This window comes from Eretmochelys imbricata, chromosome 24 (genome assembly GCF_965152235.1).
Source record: "Eretmochelys imbricata isolate rEreImb1 chromosome 24, rEreImb1.hap1, whole genome shotgun sequence".
NCBI lineage: Eukaryota > Metazoa > Chordata > Testudines > Cheloniidae > Eretmochelys > Eretmochelys imbricata.
In genome coordinates this window covers 9,316,421-9,339,572 of record NC_135595.1, presented here as the reverse complement: position 1 = coordinate 9,339,572, position 23,152 = coordinate 9,316,421, and the positions used below count along the sequence as shown (strand labels likewise).

Below are 23,152 nucleotides of genomic sequence, written 5' to 3'. Positions count from 1 at the left end.
ACATTCAAATCACAGCAGTATGTCAGGCTTTTTCCACAATATATAATAACCTGTTTCTTTGCTAAATGTCTCTTAAATTTCTATCTTGACAGGATCAGCAACCTTCAAAAAATCATTCACTTCAGAGGTAAGTTACTTCTTGAGAAAATGGTGTGCTTTGTTCCCTGGGCACTGTCATAAACTGGTGCTTTCTATTTAACGAGGCATTTTGAGCTCTGTATATGGCTTGAATCTGAAAGGGAAAGCGGGGGACAAAGCTGAACAAGCAATTATAAGGCTTCAATGAACTGGTGTATTCACTTCTGAAATCAGTGGGCCTTTGTCCTCGTAAGAGAATTGGGTCCATTTTTATATCCTAATTGCCATGGAATTTCAAGTGATTCCATTCCACCAAAACACTATATAAATGTTAAGCCACAGAGCCTGAGTTCAACTCATTTTGACCAAGGAACACAGTTTACAGAGCAACAGAATGGCCATTTACACAGAAGACAATGACCCAGGCAAGTTTCCAAGGGGTCATAGAGTAGTAGACAAGATGCAGCTAAAATTGCCACCTCTGCCTGAGAAACTAGATTAACTTGTACCACCAACCTAGCTCACTTCCTCAAAGGCCTCAGGTCTTCGAAGTGTATGTCTGTACTGCAATCACGGGGTGTAACTGCAGCCTGAGCACACATACTAGCTTTGATCTAGCTAGCTCGGATCTGGAGCAGTGAAGTTGTGGCAGTCCGCACGTGAGCATGAGATGTATAAGCCCAATACCTATGCCAGCTAGAGTATGTCTGCTCAAGCTGCAGTCATGTGTGATTGCAGTATAGCCATACCCTTCATGGGCATGAGTCGTACCAGTAAAGGAAGGCGTACACTGATTGCAGCCTAAGGTCATTTAGGACCAGTCTGCTGGAAATTAAGGCTTCTAAGAGCAACCTGAAAACTCCCTCCTTGTACAGAACCAAAATTCCTCTTCTAGCTTGCATTTTGTGAAGACAGTCCCCTCCACCCCTTTATTTAGCTTCCAGGTCTGCATCACACAGGAAATTCCCAGGAAGCTAGTATCTCTCCAAGGTTCTTTAATGTCACTCTATTTTGAAGATGAAGTTAGGCCATATAATGTCCCCCTCCACATTAATATTCAGCAGCAGCCCATGAAGTGGTGCTCCATCTTGATCCAAGCTTTGCACGCTGGGACCTGTAGTTTTCTGCAAGCTGCATTTTTGTATTAAAGGTGGAAGTTGAAAAGAAATGTATTATACAACTCCATAGGCTTACCCCTGAGAGATCCCCTGTAACTCTCTGTAGTTATGCCTCTTGATTCTGGGTGGAGAGATACACCTAGGATATTTGTTTTTTAAAACTTCTTGGTTCTTGTCTTCACCCATACTCCTAGATGTCTGGTTCTTCTGGACAGCCTGGCTCACAGACAATAAAAAAAGGTCATAGAGGAGTAGATTCCACTGGTGAGACGACATATAAAAAGGTAGGTGCATCTCAGCTAATTAATCTGATTGTTTTCATTCTCCTATTCACTACATTAATGCTGCCCAGAGCATCAAGGTTTCTGACTCATTCTATTTAGCATAAAAGGTTGGGTAACTTGCGTGACAAACATTAAAGAAGATCTCGGTGGGAGCAAAGACTGGCAGGCTGAAGAGGCTGAAGGGCTGAATTTATGCTCTGGGAGTAGCTTCTCTGCCATTGCCTCCTAAAGACAGGATTATTTTTTAAACCTTCCCTCATTAGCAACACTTCCTAGGACCCTTCTCATTTACTGAGTGCGCTTGCTGCTGTCTGGACACGATAGCAGCTACAGATTGTGATTTTGCTGGAATTTGCTTTACAAAAGGCAGATTGTGTGTGTTGGTTTCTTAAACCAGCCTATGGATGTGGGGATTTTTGGACACTGCTACTAACTTTCGTTGGACTTCATCAGTATGTGCCAACTTGCTTTACAACAAGAGTGGTTTCCCGTGTCTGGATTAAATGGATAATGGCATGATCGAGGCTTTTCAGCAGCTCTCACTTCATGTAAGTGGAAGCTTCTCGTTTGAAATCTTTAATCCAGCTATGCTTTAATATCCACGTACTGTTTGGTGATGGGGTTCACTTCTAAAGATTACCTGGAAAAAAAGGGAACTGAGTGTGTGGGAGAGAACTTAAACAGCACTTCTGTTGAATCTAGTCTCTCTAATTTTATTATATTTGACTGTTTAAGCTTGGGGTTCTCAGTTCAGATCTCCAGTATCCCAGCATGCTGAGTGGAGGAGGAGAAGGAGGTAGCAGAACTGGCTGGGAGAAGGCAGCAACCAAAGTGGAATTAGATGAGACACTTAAATATGTTTGCAGGGGCCCCAGAAACTAGTAATGGGGGGCTCCTAATGGGGTTGCCTGGAAATGACTAACAGGCTCTCCTTACTTAAGTTGTTGTTGTTGTGGTTATGTGTCTCCCTCCTTTCCTTGAGGCACTATGTTGATTAATTTATTCTCTGCCCTTTGTTAAAACAATTGTAAACAGGCAGCTGACTGCTCAGTTTATGATGAGGAAAAAAAATGCACACAGCTTAATGGCAACCTCATTGTGGCTCTTTGCACCCACAGATAATGCAGCAATGCCAAGCTGGTGTTCAGTTTCTTTATCTTTAAAGTGAAACTACCTTTTAGGTATGAACAGTGGGCTGAGCTTGCATGGATTTTTCAGCTATATTAATTTTAAAAGGCAAAAAGGAAAGGTATTTAGGAGAACTCTGTTCCAACCTCCTAGACAAACTGGGTGATAAATCTCACATGGGCACATCCTAGGAGCTGGTTAGTAAGGAGAGTGAAGGGATGCAATGAAGTGGTCTAAAACCTGATGGAATCAAGAAAAACCTGAGTTCTGTTCTCAGTTCTGTCACTTACTGTGTGACCTTGGACAGGTCTCTTACTCCATCTCCATTTACCTTCTTCTGCTCTGTCCTGCTCACCCCCTTCCCTTTTCTTTTCATTAACTGATCCTCTCCTAACTAAACCCACCCCCAAAAATAATAATAATGGAACTAACCTGTTTGCTGCCATCACACTGTCCACTCTGCTTGTGTGTTCTACTTCTTCTCCTCCCACCTTGCATGTGTCTTGTCTATTTAGATAATAAGCTCTTTATTTCTGAGTTTGTACAGTACCTAGCACAATGGGGCCCTCATTCTTGGTTGGCCCATAGGTGCTACTGTAATAAACATGACTGATAATAAATGGAGACTGTTTATTCATCTTTGAAAGATTTTGTAGATACTCAGATGAAAGAGCCAGAGCATTCGTTTTAGCAGCAATGGAGGGGAAATCTAGGGAAGCCAAAACGTACTTGCGTAAATTGGAATCTGGCCTAGTCATCAAGGTTAAATTCTGTCTTTCACAACCAAGTCATCAGGACGTCTTATTAGATGCACGGTGTCCCTTGGTACCTTGCTGGGGTATTGGTTCAATACTGACTGTCAGAAGAACACCACCTACTGAGTCACCTGCTCAGGATTTTGTTTTCGGTTCAGTTGCCTTGTATGTAAACAACTTGCACCTGTTCCGCCATAGTTTTAACAACCTTTGCAGTAGGTTTGTCTTATAGGCAGGGAATTGACACAGACCATGTAACTTCAGTAGTTGTCAAACAGATCTTATCTGCATCATCCTGGAAGATTCATGACCACCTAGAACAAGCTGGATCTCAGCAAATGTTAATGGCCTAAGACAAAATCACAGTGTTCTGTAGACATGAGCAGACTAGCAGATTCTTGATGTTTGTAAATAGCTGCCACAGGAATATAATACTGCATTGTTCTTGGACAATTTATGCAGAGGCCACAGTAGCAAAGCTATGGTTTGTTTTTAAAACTATAATGACCCGCTGTTAGTTAGGCTTGGAAGGATCCGATTCTTATTGGTAAACCTCAGTTTCACTGTGCACACACAAACTGACACACACATTTCCATCACTGGTCAAAAGTCCAGCTAGGTAAAGGAAAATGCTGCTTGAGAACTTATTAGAGTTTGATTTTAAGGATATTTGCTTTCTCTGTGTTGACAGTTTGTGTTTGGACACTGGCAAAGCTTTAACTTTTTGAACCGCAACATCTACTGTCATTAAAGAATTGTCTGACTTCCCCTGAAATAATTTACCACAACTGTGAACATTTAAATGGACAAAAATAGGAAGAAGTGCTTAAAACCTATCATTTTGCACAACTGTGAAAATTTAAATAGATACAAATCTTAAATGCTTAAAAATAAACATTGTTATTACAGACAACATTGTTTAAAAAAAAAATAAAAAAATCAGTGAATTCTGCTAAGCCTCTTATTATTACTTACAAGCCTAGCAAAGGAGTAGGATGAGATGGTGAGAATACATGGTTGAAACCCACAAGTGTGCATTCTGTGGGGTTAGCTTATTTTGAGGGCTAGCTCCATGCTTGGACTCTACATTGCCTTGAGGAAGACCAGAGTCTATGCCGAGGCCACCCGATCATGCAAATCTAGGTTTCGGGAGATCGAGATACCATGCTTGTCCGCTTCCTAGAGGAACGAGAGTACTTTGCTGTTCAATAGCCACCACTCCGGTCGTTGTAAGGAGTGGAAATGAACACCTTGGAAGGAGGTAAAATCCAGTCTTCATAAGGCCATGTGGATGGTAGCTATAGTGTAAGTCCTCTGGGGTAGCAATGCTGCAGAATGGGGATAAAATGAGATGGAAGGATTGTTAGGGCTTTGTCAGGGATGTCGAGGTATCCTGATCCCTAATATATGGCAGAAGCTAGTCTTATACACTCTGCGCGTCAGATGAGTGGAACATGGGGCCCTTGTCACCTTAGTTTGGCAGCAGCTTAAATATTCTGGAAACAGGATCCCTTTCATGTGGTGATCTTGCTGTACAGTGATAAGTTGTATGTTTCCCATCAAGCAGATTGACATGAAAGAAAGCAGCCAAAGACTAAGTTAGCCAGCTAGAGAAAAGCAAAGAAAGGAAACCGGGATTTATGGGTACGAAATACCATCTAGTGCCTGCTGGAAGGATGTTAGTTTAAATTGGAGCAGATTTTTTGTTCTAAGACAGTCATCCATTTAACCCGTTCTGTTTGACTTCCTGTTTCCTTTTCCCCTCCAGACTACCTCATCGGCCTTGAAAGGTGCCATTCAACTGGGCATCACCCACACAGTAGGAAGCCTGAGCACCAAACCGGAGCGAGATGTTCTCATGCAAGACTTCTATGTAGTAGAAAGTATTTTCTTCCCAAGGTGAGAGCTTGCTTGCTGCTCTGTGAAATGCTTTTACTTAGGGTTATCCACTCTGAGATGGGTCTTCCTGTGGGTTATGATGAGCTAGTAGTGTTACTTTACTTGTATGTTTGGGAGTTAAGAGAAGAAAGCAACACTGATTCCAAATCAGCTCCTTAAGACATGTACAGGCGTCTCTAAAGCACACAATAGTATAGTGGCTAGTTCTGCACTTGTTGATATGGCAACCACACAACAGAATGCAACTCAGCCCTTAATTTTAGGTATTACTCAACCTTTCCATTAGAGCAAGCGTTCAACAATGATTGTTCTTGCATTATATATGATAGAAAAATACCTGCTGGAGCTCTGAGGTATGCGAGGGTTAATGAAAGAGAATTTAAGGCCGTGGTTCTCAACCTGCAGCCCACCGCTTGCAGCCCAATCAGCACAGAGCTGCAGCCCATGTGACATCCTCAGGGCCATACAGGTAGTATTGGATGCAGCCCACAATGGTAAATAGGTTGAGAATCACTGATTTAAGGTGTTAAACTTGCCATGTGTTCTGTTTTTGGGTGTTGTAGAAAATTGTCTTGGGGTGGTCCTTCTTTATTTTAAAAGAGGCCTTTAAAAGTACTGTGTGGATTTCTAACCATCTGTTCCCTTCCCCCACAGCGAAGGGAGTAACCTGACCCCAGCTCATCACTACAATGACTTCCGGTTTAAAACGTATGCTCCTGTAGCATTTCGCTACTTCCGTGAACTGTTTGGAATACGGCCAGATGACTATCTGGTAAGTCACTGGGGAAGCCAGTTTTATTTGTCATACTTGATAACTAGTATTTTTCCCTTCTTCCCCAGTATAAATGGCCTCTATCCGGTCCCACTCCTAACACTGTGCACACACCAATGGATGTTGTCTCAGCTTCGCCCCCTTTCTTGGGGTTTGCCTTTATTTAATTAAAGTTTACCAAGAAAAAGCCCTTGGCCAGGACTGCACTTACAGCCATCAGCCTGATCCCCAATGTGGGCAGATCAGTATTTATCCTTGTTGGGATCTCTTGACCCTTCTGATGATTATTGCCTTATGTTCTTGAGTGGAGCTAATGAGACTTGCCTGGTCTGACTGTCAGATTCGCAGCAGCGTATTCTGAACGTCCATACTGGGTCCTGTACCAATTCCATCCTGATTGTGCATCTCCGGCACCCTCACATGAGACTCTCCTAGCCTGGACCCACTGTAGGCTCCCTTGAAACCACTGCTTTAACCTTGGGTGGCCAAAGCGGCACCTGCAGCCCCCAGAATTCACAGGGCCAAATACAGCCCACAGAATTCTATTGTGCAGATCCCATCTTTGATGTGGAGATCGGGCTACTAGAATCAAAATGGAGTTGTGCACACTGGGCCAGGTAATCTCTGCAATTGTGCCACTGTATTGGAGCAGGATGCAGCAGTTCTTACCTCTATTTTATTCAAATGAGGTGTGATCCTTGCTTATAGGGCCCCTTGGTTGGCCAGAATATGTTGCCCCGTAGCTGGTCAATGGGCCAGTAGTTTCAGGAAGGAACCAAACCATTCCTTTACGTAGCAAGCGACTGCAGTAGCCCAGCGGGGTCCTCGTCTTTGACTAGAGCTCCTAGGTGCTGTGCTAATACAAATTACTACTAATTGCGAGAAACCCGGAGGGAGGGAGGGAGCAGAGCTGCTGAGACATCACAGTCTTATAACTACATCTCCATGCCTACCTGTAATCTCTCCAAACAAGACATGTTCTAGCACAAAGTTATGGACATGAGAAAGCATTAACCTGAGGGCCACGGATTCCAGAGACAGTCATGCTGGATGCTTCCCCAACTCTAAAAGCTGTGCCATGACTTGCTATTCTCATAAAACATCTCTAGTTTATCTAACTTAATGAACTACTAACCAGTCTATATACTGAATTGTATACTTATCTGTTTTTGTGGGCAAAATATGATGCTGCTGTTCACTGGGGTTGCTCAAAGTGCTTTGCAAAGGCACCTGTGCGGATGTGTAACGACGCCATCTCTAAAAAAAAAATTAACGAGGAATCCTTGTGGCACATTAGCGACTAACAAATGTATTTGGGCATAAGCTTTCGTGGGTTAGAACACATGTACTCAGACACTCAAGTTGACCCTTTAGCTAAAGCTTCGATAAAGATGCCTGTGCTTTGTTACCTGTTTATCTTACGCTTTTGCTTTTTAATTCAAACCCACCCCACCCCCCTTCAGTACTCGCTCTGCAGTGAGCCACTCATTGAGCTCTCCAACTCCGGGGCCAGTGGTTCCCTCTTCTATGTATCCAGTGATGACGAGTTTATCATTAAAACAGTTCAGCACAAAGAAGCAGAGTTCTTGCAAAAGCTGCTGCCGGGTTACTATATGGTAAGTTGCTTGGGTGACCTTTCTGCGTGGGTTGTAATGATGTTTCTCTGACAGCATAAACTTGAGAATATCGTCGTAACTGGCAGGTCACATGCGAGGCGGTGGATTTACAACTGGTTTCAAGGCCGTATTTTCAGAGATGCTGAGCATACTCCACTCCCATTTGCTGCAGGGGTAGATGCTCAGGACTTCTGAAAATCTGGACCTGAGCCCTTTGGGTTGGTCAACTGCATTTTGCCTCTGCTGGCTAATACTGATACACCCTCCTGCATGTGACTACTAGAGGCTGCTGGAGCTCTTTGGGCCGGCACAGGAAGGTTTGCACCAGACTTTCTCATTTGGGTTGTTTTGAAGAGTGCCCGTCTCCCTGAAAGGGACCTGCCTAGCATTCAGGCTTGCACTGCTAGATTGTGTGTGGTTGAATGTGTGCGTCTGCTCAGTCAAGTTTTGTGCAAGAAGCTCATACTCATGATATGCAAAGACTAGCAAAGTTCCTTATTTCCTTTCCCCCCTTCTGGGCCATTCTCTTTGTTCCATCAGTGCTGCCCAACCAATGCTACTTTGTTATTTAAATTTAACATGCCCATATTCCAGGGCCTCTGAGTGTCTGTCTAAAGAGACTAAAAATGTGATCATAAATAGATAAATGGGCCCTGCTAGTCCTAGAACAAAATCAGATCCAACCCCAACATACAATATATACCTAATCCCACTAGAGATGGCAGATGGTCCCAGAGTGCTTTATTAACTGCCTCCCTGAGTGGGAATTTGAACAGGTTAATGGAGTTCATGTCCCTGGCTTAGAAAAGTGCCATGGGATTCTTAATACATGCATTGGTTAAGACCTCTTCTTACCTACCCATGGCACCACCAGCACTTTGCCCATATTACTAGGCCGGGAAACTGGACCAATGCTAGTTTCTGCAACCACCAGAGTTATAGGGATCTCTTATTCCAGTATGCACCCACCCTTATCCTGCTTAGCATTAGATCTGGCAAGAGCCTAGCTTATGGAGGGAGTGGCAAACTAAAAGACTAAGCACAAAAATCCTCCTTTGCCCTGTTGGCTGCCACAGATCGCCTCTGGCAGATAATTGTGTGGATGAAGGTGCAAATTCCTTCTTTATGCAAAAGCTGCATCTGATGAGTTCAGGTTTGCAGAGAAAACATTTCTTACCCTAGAGTTACCAATCTATGCCCCAAGTTCACCCATCCCTGATTCATTGCTTTGCTAATAATCACTTTGGATCTCAGACAAGGTTGCTTTGATTCAGATACACCGGTTAAGAGCAAATAGCTAGCCACTCTGAATGTAGGGAGTCACCTGGACTCTGAAGTTATGTCTTCTGTCTTTGGACATTTAGAACTTGAATCAGAATCCTCGGACGCTGCTGCCTAAGTTCTATGGTCTGTACTGCGTGCAGGCTGGAGGGAAGAACATCCGCATCGTAGTGATGAACAACTTGCTGCCCCGCTCTGTGAAAATGCACCTGAAGTATGACTTGAAAGGCTCCACCTATAAGCGTCGAGCATCCCAGAAGGAGCGGGAAAAAGTCTTCCCGACATACAAAGACCTGGATTTTATGCAGGACATCCCCGATGGCCTGTTCCTAGACTCTGATATGTACAATGCCTTGTGCAAAACGCTGCAGAGAGATTGTTTGGTGAGTGAAGGGTGAGATGAGCTGAATTGAGACCAATATTTCCCCCCCTTCTCTGTGGATTACTTCATGCCTTTTGAAATGTGTGTACCCCAGGGTCACTCTAAAGCTTCTTAGGCCTGGCATTTGCCCTGTTTTTTGTTTGTTTGTTTTTTTTCTTTGTGTGTCTACAGTCTGGATAATTCTGCAGTGCAGTTTTTAAGTGAAAGATGCTAGAATTGAGTCCTCTGTCCCCCAGAAAGGCACTGCCCAGGCAGCTGCAGTGCAGTTACGCCCTCCAAACACTGCCCCCCCTGTACAACTCAATTCTGACCCAGGGAACTCAGCTACCGTGATACATTCAATCTTTGGCACCTCTGCCATGACTGCCAGCTACAGGGCTAATTGGTTGGCATTTGTGTGATGATGTCCACTGGGAACGGGACAGACCACAAACTCCTTTTGCATGTTCAAATGTTTCTAAGTTGGGTAAAATTCAAATCAGTAATCTAGAGTGGTACGGTGCAGTCTCCCCTCCCCCGTCCCCTGAGCAGTCCAATTTATGCCCTGCCACCCAATAGTGTCTTACTACTTGTACAGTAGGAGGAGTCCTAGTTTTAGAGCAGCTGTGTGGTCCAGCAGATAGGACACCGGACGGAGAGTCAGAGGACCTGAGTTCTGTGCCTGCAAGTGATCTGATGTGCAGCCCTGCACAAATCATTTTCCCAGTTGCCCTGTCTGTAGAAGAAAGATACTGATATTTTACCTTCCTTTGTAAAGCTGCTCATTGATATCTGTGGGTGAAGATCACTGAGTGTTTATATAGAGGCCATCCCCTTGGTATTTTCAGAACACTACGCAAAAATACTCAGTGCATGCATAAAACTGGAATAGTTTAACCATTCATGTAGCTTGCAAAACGTAAATGGTGTCATATTGACTTTGTTTCCGTCCAGGTTCTGCAGAGTTTTAAAATCATGGATTATAGTTTGCTTGTGGCCGTCCATAACATTGATCAGGCACAGAGAGAGCGTGCGATAATGGATGGGACGGCCCAGTCGGACACGCGAAGGCCAGCTACCCAGAAAGCTCTCTACTCCACGGCTATGGAGTCTATCCGAGGAGAAGCCCGGCGAGGCGGCACTATAGAGACTGACGACCAGTATGTCTGGGTTGATTGTTCAAATTAACATGGCCAATTCATACTTAGAGCAGATGCGGTAAAATTCAAGGATTGATAAGGAAGGTGTGATTTTAGGTACCAATGATGTAGGGCTGAGCCTGAGGCTTGGGATTCAGGAGTCCTGAGTTCTGGTTTCAGTTCCTTATCATGAGCACGTCACTTAAGTCCTTTGTGCCTCTGCTTGCCTGCCTCACTGGGATGTCTGAGGATTAATGTGTCTGTACCACACCTGGAAGCTGTACTCAAACAGCTAAATATTAAGTATCGCCTCCAGGGATCATAGGAATTGCTGTAGCGGATCAGACCTGAGCTCCTGTCTCTGAGTGGCCAGCACCAGATACTCCAGGTTTCTTGGATTCTTCTCAAAGTGGACAGTTATCAATTAACCAGCCCACAGTTTCAGTAAAATAGACAATGTACAGAAAACTGGGATAAACTCCTGTTATGTTTTGGTAACTTACTGACTTAGCATTTAGCTCTGATTTGTCTTCTCTAGAGTTTGTCAGCTCAGCAGTAGGTGCATGTTGCCACTCGTTAATCCGCTTAACATTTAACCCATGTAAGGCTTAGTTGTGTAGAGTGAAAACTGCTTTGATCAGGGTAAAGCCTGCAAATCTCATGCTTCCTGTTTTTGTTTTCTAGAATGGGAGGCATTCCAGCCCGAAATTCAAAGGGGGAAAGGCTGCTTTTATATATTGGTATTATTGATGTGCTACAGTCCTACAGGTAAGAGCCTTTACGTGACACCTATATGTTGACAATAGTGGATAAAATAAACCTCCAGTAATAAAATTGGCCCTGTTTGGTTGCAACAGTCTGAGACTCTCTGGCTTGTTTACTGAAGACTACAAACAGTTTGTAGTTTTCTTGCCCCATTTCCTTGATGTTTTTCATAAACTGAAATCCCTGCATGCTCCTCTGGACCTTGTATCCCTCGTTTATTCAGTGTCAGAATACAGGCTTGCTCTTACAGGGCAGGTTTTTCTTAGACTCGGTGATTATGCTGAAGGGAGTGTGCAGGAAGTGGCTGAGAAAAATAGGTGGTAGGTTAAAATTGCCATAGTGTCTGGAATGAAAAATAGTTTTATGACTTTGCTTAGATGTTTGTAGTGTTGGTGTCGAGTTGGTGCATAGCCAGGGGTGCTGGAACAATTTGTACAGTGAGGGTGCTAAGAGCCATTGAACCAAACTGTAAACCCTGTGTATGGTGGAAACCACCTCAAGCCCAGGGGTGCTACCACACCCCTAGTTCCAGCTAGCTTGAAATTCTAGCTAACTTTTTTTTTTTTCAGTTTGAGATCTTTTTTACATTTATCATTAGAAGTCAATGGGCGTTCTGTCCCTGCCATCAGTGCCTCCTAAAATTGCCCCCAAAAGAATAAAACTGCTACTGAATGTTTTTAGATTCTTTTAACTAGGTCTGTAAATTACTTTGGCTTTAGGAAAAAGGTGCATTTCTGTTGTATCTGTCAATGTTAAGAAGCCAAACTTCAGCAATGAACGTAACTTACTAATAGTGATTGCAAAGCCTAAATGTGAAAATTACTATGGTCTGTTCACTGCTTTCAAATCTCACTTCTCAGATTCGTTAAGAAATTGGAGCACTCATGGAAAGCATTGGTGCACGATGGGGTATGTAGCAAGAATTTTATCCTGGGACTCTTAAATTACCTGATAGCAATATTTTCAAACCAGGTATCCCATCAAACAGATAGTTGTGTGTGTAGAAATATGTATTTTAAAGTAGAATCTATGGTCAGACCTTATAGTAAAGGTACGTTTATAAAGATCAACAAATTATTGATAGATGTTAATAAATGCAATAAATTTAGTCCAAGTTAGTAGCTTGCTTATAACCATCTATAACAACTTCTACTGATGTCTTTATAACACATACGACTCATGCTTTCAGCAGCTATTAATCACTTTATTGTTTATTCATCATTTATAAAGATGCTTTTAATATAGCGTGACCATACTTGTTCCAAATGTAAACCTACTCTAAAAGAAATCCATGTTGTCTTAGAACTATAGTTACGTGTGTAACTTTTGTCCCTTGGATGTTTTTAGGACACTGTGTCTGTGCATAGGCCCAGCTTCTATGCAGAAAGGTTTCAACGATTCATGTGCAACATTGCATTCAAGAAAATACCATGTAAGTATCTCTTCACAGGTGGGTTCCTGGGAGGCTGCCATAGTCAGGGAGAGAATGAATGGAGGTGCGTCTGATCAGTAGGAAACTTGTGCTGTGTCAGGGTTACTGGTATATCTTCCTGCCCTGCAGAATGTGACTGACAACTCCTAGGGCAGGGTCTTTAATCCATCAGCTTTCTTCAGAGTGCAACACTTTCTCATTAAATAATGGGGAAGGTTGTGGATGTTGCTATGTAAGATTTTGTTTTGTTTCTGGAAAACGTGATATTAAGTAAGATCTTTCTTTGCTTTTGTCTTTAAGTAAAACTTTCTCCTTCTAAAAAGAGCCGGTCTGGCACAACCATTCCTCGGAGGACGGGTCAAGGCGGAGCCCCTTACCATTCATCGTGTGAAACTAAAGCGCAAGTAACGGCAGAAGCAGATGTGGAGCAAGGTTGGTGCCTATACTAGAAAACCCAGATGACAGGAATTGCTTTCCTTTTAAAAAAAGAACAGCAAAAGAAGCTTGGTTCAGCCCAGATTTTTGTGATCCAAGACCTCCACTGGTGAGACTGTGGGGACATTCAGTACACGCTGTCCAAGTCTGCAAGCTTGCTAGAGCACTATCCTGGGATCACAGATCTAATCGCAGCTACCAGGACTCAGATGCAGCCATTAATATATTGCGTAGTTCAAGGGGTGTGGCATTCTGAGGGGTCTTCAGCAGGCCTAGAGGAGTTGTCAGACTTTCATGAAACGTCTCTCAGCCCACTGGGGACCTGCCAACATTGTGGTGCATTAATGGTGGAACAGTAAAGAGACTTTTTTTCCACATAATATATACTTTGCCAGTAGCACTCACTGCTACAGGAAGTGAATGAGATCAAGAACTAATTTAGCAAGAAGCGAAAAGAGATTGGACATTTATATGAATTACAACTGGATATTCTTATCGTAACAAATTCTGGAAGGGACTTTAAACCTCAGCCTTCAGGGTTTAAGACTATCTTAGAGGTCAGAAGGAGACCTAATGTGGTCTGGGTGGATTATCCCATGTCGGAAGCGTTGTTACCCCATCCTCTGAAGCATCTAGTACTGATTTGTATAAAGACAGGATACTGGACTGATTGGACCTCTGGTCCGATCCAGTATGGTAAGTCCTATGTAATTGGCCTAAGTGATGTCCTGAGCTTTGATCTCCTTCCCTATGGATCATGCCCTGCCAGCGTGTTAGTGGAAATGTTGGTACAGAGACTGTATCACAAAGAGCTGGATTCACTGAGAATGGATACCAAATGTGCTGGACTGGACCATTCTGTTGTGTAGTTTCCTGCATGATGACTTTCTGTAACATGAAGCAGCATTGGCTACAGAAGATCTTGGCAAATGATTAGTTATTGCTGCTGATGCCAGGGGATGCTATTCATTATGTTGCTATCTGCTCTGCTCTTCCCACAGGTTTCCATCTTGGTCGCCCTGATCTCCTTCCCAGAACTCCTCCAGTAGACGAAGCTAACAGTGATTCCATAGCAACAACCTTGTCCACTTCTTCATTGGGCAGCGGAGGCCTTAACTCTCCAGCCAACAGGTACCTCTCCGTTAATCACAACCGTGCGTGGGAGGGCACTGCTGTCTGCAGGCTGGGATACTCTGCTTTCAATCACATCAGTCACAGGGCAGATGCCTGCTGCTTTCATGGAGTGTTTGTTTTTTGGTATGCTTTTCAAACTACATGTCTTTTGAGCAGTCGACACATGCCAGACCGGTTCAGTACCAGATGCAAGGGGTCATTGTAACACCATTAACATGCAGTGTTGTGTTTGAAGACCAAGGCAGTGTTGCATCCTCTGCTTTGTAAGGTGGTGAGTCTTGTTGGCCTTCTAGCTCCTTGCTTGAACTGTAGCAGCTTTGGTTTTTTATTTGATCGTTTGAAATCTTTTACAGTAGGTGATCTGGTGAAATGTCACTTAAAAAAAAAAAAAGACATGCAGGAGAACATGAGCAAGTAGCAAGCAGGATCGACAGAATTTACTTGATTTTTTTTTTTTCCAGAGGTGTTGAGCTCTTGCAGCTCTCATGGATTCCAGTAGAATTATAGGTGCTTAACACCTCTGAAAATGAGGCCAAAAGAAAATGCATTTCAAAAGTGCATCTGCTAGGAGATGAATGTGCATAGACAGCTGTAAGGAAGCAATGAAAGGACCCCCTTGAATCTTTTGTTTGTTGCAAAAGGGGTAAGAATGGTAGAGAATAGGAGGGGCTGTAAGAGGGGGGCAGTCTGGATCATGGAAGCACACAGCTGCTCTGATGCTCATTTCTCATATCACAAATAATCAGAAACATCCTGTCCTCATTAATCATAGTCCATTGACTGCAGAATGTCACAAACCCAGTCCAAACCAGTGGGCCAGAACTGGATTATAAATTTATAATTTGCCCATCTCCGACACACTTCTTTATAGGGATCCTAAACCAGATCTTCTCCTTTTCAATAAAGTCAGCATGTCTGAGGCTTTTTCTTGACTCACCACTGAGGGTCTCTCTCCTTTAATTTCTGCTTAGGTCAGTGGGAGTGCAAGTTCACAAATCTGAAACCCCACGAAAGGATTTGGCTAGAACAGTTCCTGTCATCTGCTCAAATAGGTGAGGGCGAGGATCATGCTTTGCCTGAAACCTCTTCAGTTCTAAACAGAATTTTGACTTCATCTGCCTGTAGATGAAGTACTTAGTAGCCTGTTTTTAGTAGGACCACTTGACCAACTTGCCATGTGCCCCTTTACTGTTCAGAGGCTATAAGTGCTCTGCATATTGGGAATTCGTCATATGTAATGTAATACCATGTAACACAGTGGGTGCTTGCACCAAGTTACATATGCACCAAGGCTGCTGTAAGCTAGAAGGCGGAACGATAAGTGCCTTCAAGGTATGGTGTTGTCCTTGCATGACATAATATTCCCAGCATCTATAGGATTTGCCCTGCTGGGTTAATCCCGCTGGTCCATCAAATCTGGAATCCTGTGAACATTTATTGATTTTAAGGGAGGGAAACATCTTCCCTCCCGCACCCATCCATTAATACACTTGGCCAATGGGGCAACACTACACATGGAGAAAGCAGTTCCTTCCTGACCCCTGCAAGCAATCATGAGAGGCAATTACTTTTCTCTAACCTCCCATAGATACAAGTGAGGACAGATTGCTAGAGCAAGGGTCTTGGTCTTGTGTTCAAATTCCAGGGCACTGTATTAATAGACTAGCACTGAGGTAGTTTCATAACTATAGTAATTGTTTACATGGAATTAAACCAGAGTTTCTCCTTCTCTATAGAGTCAGCAAGCCTGTGGCTTTGTATTTACCACTCAGTGTGGAGTTTCACCTTTGTAATCTCTGTGTAGGTCAGTGGGAGTTCAAGTTCACGTGTCTGAAAACTCTACAATTAGAACAATTCTCAGCTTCCGCTCCAATAGGTGAGGGTGAAGACCTAGTCAGGAAAGGCACTAATTTGCTCGGTACTTAAGTTCTAAGCACAAGGGGATGGGCCCCCTATTTTGCAATACCAGGTTGAAAGAACTACTCCTGTCTCTGGTTTGCAGCACAGCCGCTTCCTCTGCTGTGGAGTGCTGCTATATGCCTCTGTGAACGGTGCCCAGTCTGCACTGAAGACGATACGCCCCTCAGAGCTCTGTAAGCAATACCACGCTGTTAGCGTGTGCTTGCAGCAAATCCTGCCTGCCTTTGTGAGGGATAAAGCAAACCCCCTGGTGCCTGCCACTGATATGTAGCTGCCCCTGCACAGCTTTATGTACGGAGTGCCCCGGGCCAGCACTGACGGCAGAGTAGGCTTGCCATGCTGAATCGAGCCACTGAGCCATTCAGTCTGGTGTCCTGCCTTTTGCTGTAACCAATACCTGGTGCTTCAAAGAAAGCTGCAGTGTTGTGCAGGTGGGAAGGAGAATGTCTCCCTGAGAGACTTGGGGGTCAGCTTATATGCTGTATAACCTCAAATGAAGAAAGGGGTCAGTCCAGAAAAGCATGGGGCTGGGAGTTAGGACTCCCCTGTGTATCTAGACCCAGCTCTGCCATTGACTCTCATATTGTTTGTGAAGTACTTTGAGATCCCTGAACTGTGCAGCTAAATAAAGTATAAATTATTCAGCCATAGTGTTTCATTGGCATCCTGTGGCACTGAGTTCCATAGGTTGACCTTCCTCATGGCTTTAGGTGGGGGATTTCTCTTCATCCCTTTGCTGGATTCTGTGGCACTAAATAAATGACCTTAAAATTAGGATATCATTTCTTAATTTTAAAACACAAGCTTTATGTGGGTTATCACCAGACTTTCCCCTCTTTGTAAAATCAGTGTCTGGAGTGTTGTATTCACCAGCTGAGGTCTCTCCTTTTAATCTCTGTGTAGGTCAGTGGGACTGGAAGTTCACAGCTCAGAAAGCTCAGCAGAGGATGTAGCTAGTTCAGCCCTGAGTAACCACTCAAATAGGTGAGGCTTAATCTAGGCAGGAAAGATGTGTGGTACCCTCTGTGTCCAAACACAAGGACTCCAGTGTCTCCAGTCTGCTGAATGTGAGTGAACAGAAGATTATTGAGCAGAGGTCCTAGCTTTGCAGGGTGACCACTTTTCATGTGCTGAATGGGTGGAAGACTGCTCTATACGTTTCATACCCTGCCAATGATGCACGCAGCACCAGATGACAAGGTGTAGCCTGCTGGAAGCAAACAAGCCCTGGGTGCATTAGCAGCATAAACCAAAGTGCCTTCAACTTCAGAAGCATGTGGCTTTCCGTATGCCATCACAACATGCCGATGAAGTGAGCTGTAGCTCACGAAAGTTCATGCTCAAATAAATTGGTTAGTCTCTAAGGTGCCACAAGTACTCCTTTTCTTTTTGCGAATACAGACTAACACGGCTGTTACTCTGAAACCTGTTCTTTAAGACAGTGACTGTAACGTGACTAGCGTCTCCTGGCCTGTGTAATGCACTGTACGGTGTGACATCCATGCTCACCAGGTTGAACTTTCCCTTTATCTACTTCATGGATTCTCAACCTTTGGGTTGTGAAGTGGAGTCAGGAGATCATGACCACACTGCCCGTCCTGTGTTGCTAAGTGGGAGGGGTGGGAAGGCCCGATTTGGAAACCAGTGCATCGCCAGCCCCAGAAGGCAATCGTTGGGGTCGCAATGCATGAAAAAATTACAATCTAAAACAAAGAAACTCTCTCTCCCCGACTCCCCATGCACCCTGGCCCTTTTCAAGGTCAGGTCTTGTCAGCCTCTTGAAACACACATGCAAATTAGAGACTTAACATTGGTGCAACTGCTTATTTTATTGTAAATGTTAGGGGACAATGAAAATTTTTGACTTTGAATAAGGGATTGCCATTTTGAAAAGGTTGAGAAACACTGTTCTAGCCCATTATGTCATTTTATCGACTCTTTGAAATGGCTTCCAGCTAGGAGTATTTATTTACATTCCAACTGTGTGCTAGGGCAGGAGTTTTCAAGCTGTGGTCCGCAGACCCCTAGGGATCCGCAGACTAAGATTTCCAAAGGGGTCTGTGCCTCCATTTGAAATTTTTTAGGGGTCCACAAATGAAAGAAGGTTGAAAACCACTGTGCTTGTAAAGAAGAGCCATTGGTTTATCTGAACCATAAGCGTTCTCATCTAGTGTTTAAGATCCACGTTTACACAATAAACAGAGCAATTAAAACCAGGGGAGGGAAGGTGACTGTTCCAACTGTGTAAACACTAGGGATGGAATGTTTGTGGAATGGAAACATGACGTAAATTGGCCTTTCTTTGCATTTCCCTAAATGAGTCACCACCCAGTGGTGGGCCCCACCTGCTTGCCTGAAACTCCCCTTAGTTTGAGTCTGTGATGAGTGCAGTTCTTGTTTGAATAAAAATCTCTGGAGTACCCATGTAAAATGTGGGAAAGGAGCAGTCTTCCCCGGAGAGACAGTAACACATCACAGCTCTCTTGTGAGGCAGGGAGGGGAAACCTGGATTCCAGACTGGCAGAGTCACTTCGGGGTGGAGTCTCTTTTTTTTTTTTCCTGGTGCGATCTTTTCAAGTACACGTGCCAAGGTGGCCAATGAGTCAGGAACATCTCACGTGTGGCTAAGAGATGCTTTATACATCACTTGGATATTACTGTGGGCGTATTAGGAAACCCAAAGGAACACGAAGAATTTTGAAGGCTTATTTAGAAGAAACAGCTTTATAGGTGCCCTTTTTCTGTTTCCCCCAGTGGCTCCGCAGGGCCTTTGGTAACAGAACGCTCCTCAGAACTGACAGAACATTTTGAAGACGTACCAGAGACGGAGATAAGCTTTGTAAGTGCCTGCATTTCCGTAAGTGCAAGAAGGGCTCTGTCGGGCAGTTTTAGTCGCAGCTTTAAAAAAAAGGTTTCGTTTGGCGTTCAATTGAAATATTCCCCTGTGGTGGTGGAAATGCAGGTGTTTTGTGCTTGGGGTGTGAGCCTCCCGAAATGCAACAGACTAACTCCGTTAATTACTTCGTTTCTTTGATACCAATGGCCCCAACTGAGATTGGACCCTAATTGTGCTGCATGCTACGCAGACATCTAGTGAGACTCTGCACCAGAGAGCACGTGGAGTGGGAGGGGAAATTGAGGTGCAGAGCTGACATGCCCAAAGCAGGTCTATGGAAAAACGGAGAATAGAACCAGGGCTCCTGGGTCCCAGTCGCTGGTCCAAGCTGAAAGTGAACCACCAGCATGATTTGGGACATATAAAACCACAGTCAAGTGTAGACCAAACCTATGACCTATCTAGACAGCATCCTTTAATACAGTGTCTGCCTCGGAGAGGCCAAGAATTGCTAGGCCCTAGATCAGTGGTTCTCAACTTGCAGCCCAGTCAGCACAGAGCTGCAGCCCATGTGACATCCTCAGGGCCATAGAGGTAGTGTTGCATGTGGCCCACAGTGGTAAATAGGTTGAGAACCACTGCCCTGACTACTCAAGGACAGGAAGGAAGCGCTTGAAGCCACTCACGTTAGCACAGAGTGGTTGTGTCTGTTCAGAGACTGGTTTTTGAAATGTCAGTGAGGCTTTGCATTGCTACTGGACTTGTCTCCTCGCAATCCAGCTCCTTTCACCAAGGAAGAAACTGACTCAGACTGCTTAGAAAACCTTCCTGAATATTCTACCTATTGATTTTTCTCTTTACAGTGAAATAACAGAGGGACAGTTGTGATGTGAGCAGAAGATTTCTCTGTACTCTGCGTGGGCCGTAGAGTCTGACAAACATTCAGCCCCTGCGGCTGATCCTAGAAATCTTATCCGGACAGAATCCATAGAAGGTGGAAGGCTTGGGACATACTTAGTGTCATAGTATTAACAATGACTGAGCCCAGAGCAACCTCCTCTTCTGAAAAAGAGCCCTCAACCTGTGGCTGGTTGCATCTGGTTTTTCTGCTGCTGTCCTCTCTTCGAATAGTGGCAGGAGCAAGGCTTCTCATCTCCAAGGAGGAGCAGGAGCTGCTCCATGCAGGCCAGAGTCCTCTGGAGAAAAGGAACTGGCTTTGGGGGAGTTGGTTACCTAGGATTGAGGACATCACAGACCTTGCAAGAACAAAGGTCAACTCTGAAGAGCACCAGGGGAAATGGACATTGGAGCCTTGTTGGAACAGTTTTTGCAACAGATCAACATGGTGTTTGGTTTTTATATTAATTTAAGTTTCTTGAATTCAGTCATATCGTTTCTTTTAGGCTGCAACAATTATCTATTCTTTTTAAAAATAGTTTTATCAGTGTTCCACCAAAAATGTCCCGCATCAGAGGGAAGCAGAAAGGGGAGCGACATTTTTTTTTGGTCACACATGAAAGGTATTGATCATGGATGTCTTTTCTATAAACTAATTTTGGGAGCAGTAGTCTCTAATGCATTTATGACATTGCATCATCATCATCATCCTGAGAAGGTGACATGGAACAGACCTGCCCACAAGACTTGGTGCTTTATCATGGCTTGGTGCTTGAAGGATTTGGAATGTGCAACGCTTTTAAGATGTCAGAGAGGTTTTTGCGTTGCTTTGTCCTGTTTTAAATGACCCCTTTATTCTCTCATCCTCCCACAGAATGAGAAGCAACAGAGATTTGGGGAGATCTTGGTGCCTGGCACATTTTTAAGCCTTCAGTGTTTCTTAAGCAAATGGACCAAACCGATCCTGCTTGGTTTTTTCCCAGTATTATGTGTCCTCCTTGGGACACAACTTGTAAAACCTGCATTTTTTTTTTTAAAAAATAGCTAAATTCCCTTTTGATAGCTATGCTTGTCTCTTACCCCTTGGCATCAGGGTTACCTTTTGCGCACAGTGCTCTGACTGCTTCCAAATAGAGATTCCCGTAATGCTACTCCATATAAATGGCTGCTGGGTCTCTGTGCAGAGCAACAGATTTTGGGGGTTTTTTTGCCTCGACAAGTGTGTGTTGCGCTCTGATTCCAAGGCTGCGGCTTATTAGAATCAGCTGAAAAGACGCATTGCTGTATTACCTTAGCCGTTTGCTGTACATAAGACTGTGGCAGTCCTTACCAAGTTACCAGCTGCAGACACATGGTTAGAAACCTGAGCATATGTTGTACTGATTTTTATTTTCACTAAAGTTTTTTTTTAAATTAAATGAATCTTAGTCTTTTTTCCCTAAAAACAGTGACCCTCCCCCACCTCCTTTTCACAGATTAAAAAATAGAGAAATTCAAATTGTTGCTCTTGCACATGCAAGAGTTTTTTGTATGCCGATTAGCAGTCGTTGCTAATAAAGCCGAAGAATGTAGCAGCTTAGAAGGGGTTTTTTAGTTGATGTATCAGGGCTGAGTGTTTGGGGTTTTTTTTTTTTTTCCAATCACATTTAACGTGGATAGAGTTCAAGCTGTTAGTTTAAAAAACAAACAAACAGAGCTTTGAAAGGCAGAACAGCCTTTCTCACAGAGAGCCAGCCAGGTGTCCAAACACAAAGACATTTAGTCAAGCAGGAAAGCGGTGGTCTCTGAGTAACGTCTGGAACCTCTTTATCTAGATTTAAACGTCAAGCAATGTCCTGATGAGACCTGTACCTTGAAGATCAGTGTAGTGACAATGGGAAACCGCTCTAGTGCAATTTCCCTCTTTCTCCCCTCTACTCAGCAGGTTATTCTTCATATCCTGATGAACCGTCTATATTAGACACACGCTTTCTGATCTTCCCTCCTCACTCAAATCCTTTTTTTACCAGGAGGAAAGAAACCAGTTCAGTTTTGGTTTTTTTGTTCATGATTTAATATTTATGAAGTTGTATTTAAATGTTTTATTCTGGGAATAGTTATGCAGAGGGTGGGGGAGGGAGGGCGTTGACATTTATATATCATAATTATCAACCTCTGCTTTGCAATGGTTTAACAGCAAAGGCTTATTGCATTCTAAAAGTGGCAGGATAACTGGTGTAAGGTATTAAAACTTGATCGGTTATTTCCATCACGAGGTTCACTGTCTGGCTAATGGCTCAGAGAGTTGGGTCTGTGAAGGGAGGGGTCAACACCCTTGATCCTGGCTCTCTGTTTAAGCCTCTCGCTCTACCCTTACCCCTCCATTGTTGGACTGAAATGCGGGGCGAAGGAATAGAGAGCTGCTGATGGCTGGACCTCTTTCCTGCTCAGTCTACGCTGACAGCTTTGATTCCACACGGCAGGGTCCATTGCTGCTTCGTCAATCCACCAGGGAGGATCTGACCTGTCAAGCATACATCCTTATGAAACAACTTGTGCCGTGTTGTGAATATTGTCATTTTAACCTTGTAACACTTTTGCCATCGTTGGCTGTTAAATTGAATATTAAAAACAAAAGCTGTCTCTTAGGAGCCTGTCCTACACAGGGGATAATATCGCCGTGATGGGATATTACAATACACAGTGTGCTACCAAACCCAGAAAGGTGTGTGTATTTTTATTTTATTTATTTCTCTTGGTGGTGAGGGGTGGCTTGGGGGGACTTGAAACTATACTTCATCCATTTCATAACATTCATACAGCCGTCTCCCAGCATGCAGCAATGGAGACGGTAGATGTGCGAGACAAGGAGAGCTGGTAAGGACTAAGTTCAGGGAACTGCTGTTGAAGTGTTGAGTTCTGAGCTGTGCTTGTTAAAAGGAGAATTATTGAGACCTGTTGGCTTGGAGCGAGCTGTCTGCAGTGGCTCTAGCTAACGCTCTGTTCACTGCTTCTATTTAGGCCTGGTCTACAGTTGAAAAGTTAAATAAACCTAACAGTTGCTCTGGGCTGTGAAGAATTTTGCACCCCAAGCGCCACGCTTAAGTTGACCTAACCCCAGTGTAGATGCAGCTAGGTCAACAATAATTCTTCCGCTGACCTAGCTAACCGCATCTCAGCGAGATGGATAAAACTCCTTCCATCAGTGGAGGAAGTGTCCACACTACAGCGACAGTGCTGCAGCTGTGCTGCTGTGGTGCTTGTAGCCTAGACTTGGCCTGAGAGGTGTCCTACTGAACGCTTAATTTTGTCCTTGTGACAGG

General features: G+C 43.9%; 1 protein-coding gene across 4 annotated transcripts in view; it reads left to right on the top strand.

The window, feature by feature from the left end:
• LOC144279934 (26S proteasome non-ATPase regulatory subunit 4) overlaps window positions 1-23,152 on the top strand; it is a 70,364-nt gene that overhangs the window by 17,328 nt on the left and 29,884 nt on the right. The window contains exons 2-16 of one of the 4 annotated variants that reach the window (XM_077841635.1): window positions 93-127; window positions 1,391-1,480; window positions 5,132-5,262; window positions 5,917-6,034; window positions 7,498-7,650; window positions 9,015-9,314; window positions 10,247-10,452; window positions 11,116-11,199; window positions 12,057-12,105; window positions 12,544-12,628; window positions 12,929-13,060; window positions 14,065-14,194; window positions 15,169-15,249; window positions 18,872-18,956; window positions 19,817-22,545. In XM_077841635.1, the coding sequence (XP_077697761.1) occupies window positions 93-127; window positions 1,391-1,480; window positions 5,132-5,262; window positions 5,917-6,034; window positions 7,498-7,650; window positions 9,015-9,314; window positions 10,247-10,452; window positions 11,116-11,199; window positions 12,057-12,105; window positions 12,544-12,628; window positions 12,929-13,060; window positions 14,065-14,194; window positions 15,169-15,249; window positions 18,872-18,956; window positions 19,817-19,819 (1,682 nt within the window). In that variant the 3' untranslated portion in view covers window positions 19,820-22,545. Of the gene's footprint in view, window positions 1-92; window positions 128-1,390; window positions 1,481-5,131; window positions 5,263-5,916; window positions 6,035-7,497; window positions 7,651-9,014; window positions 9,315-10,246; window positions 10,453-11,115; window positions 11,200-12,056; window positions 12,106-12,543; window positions 12,629-12,928; window positions 13,061-14,064; window positions 14,195-15,168; window positions 15,250-18,161; window positions 18,174-18,871; window positions 18,957-19,816; window positions 22,546-23,152 lie in introns of those variants that run through there. The other 3 variants (XM_077841636.1, XM_077841639.1, XM_077841637.1) reach the window with 3 other exon arrangements.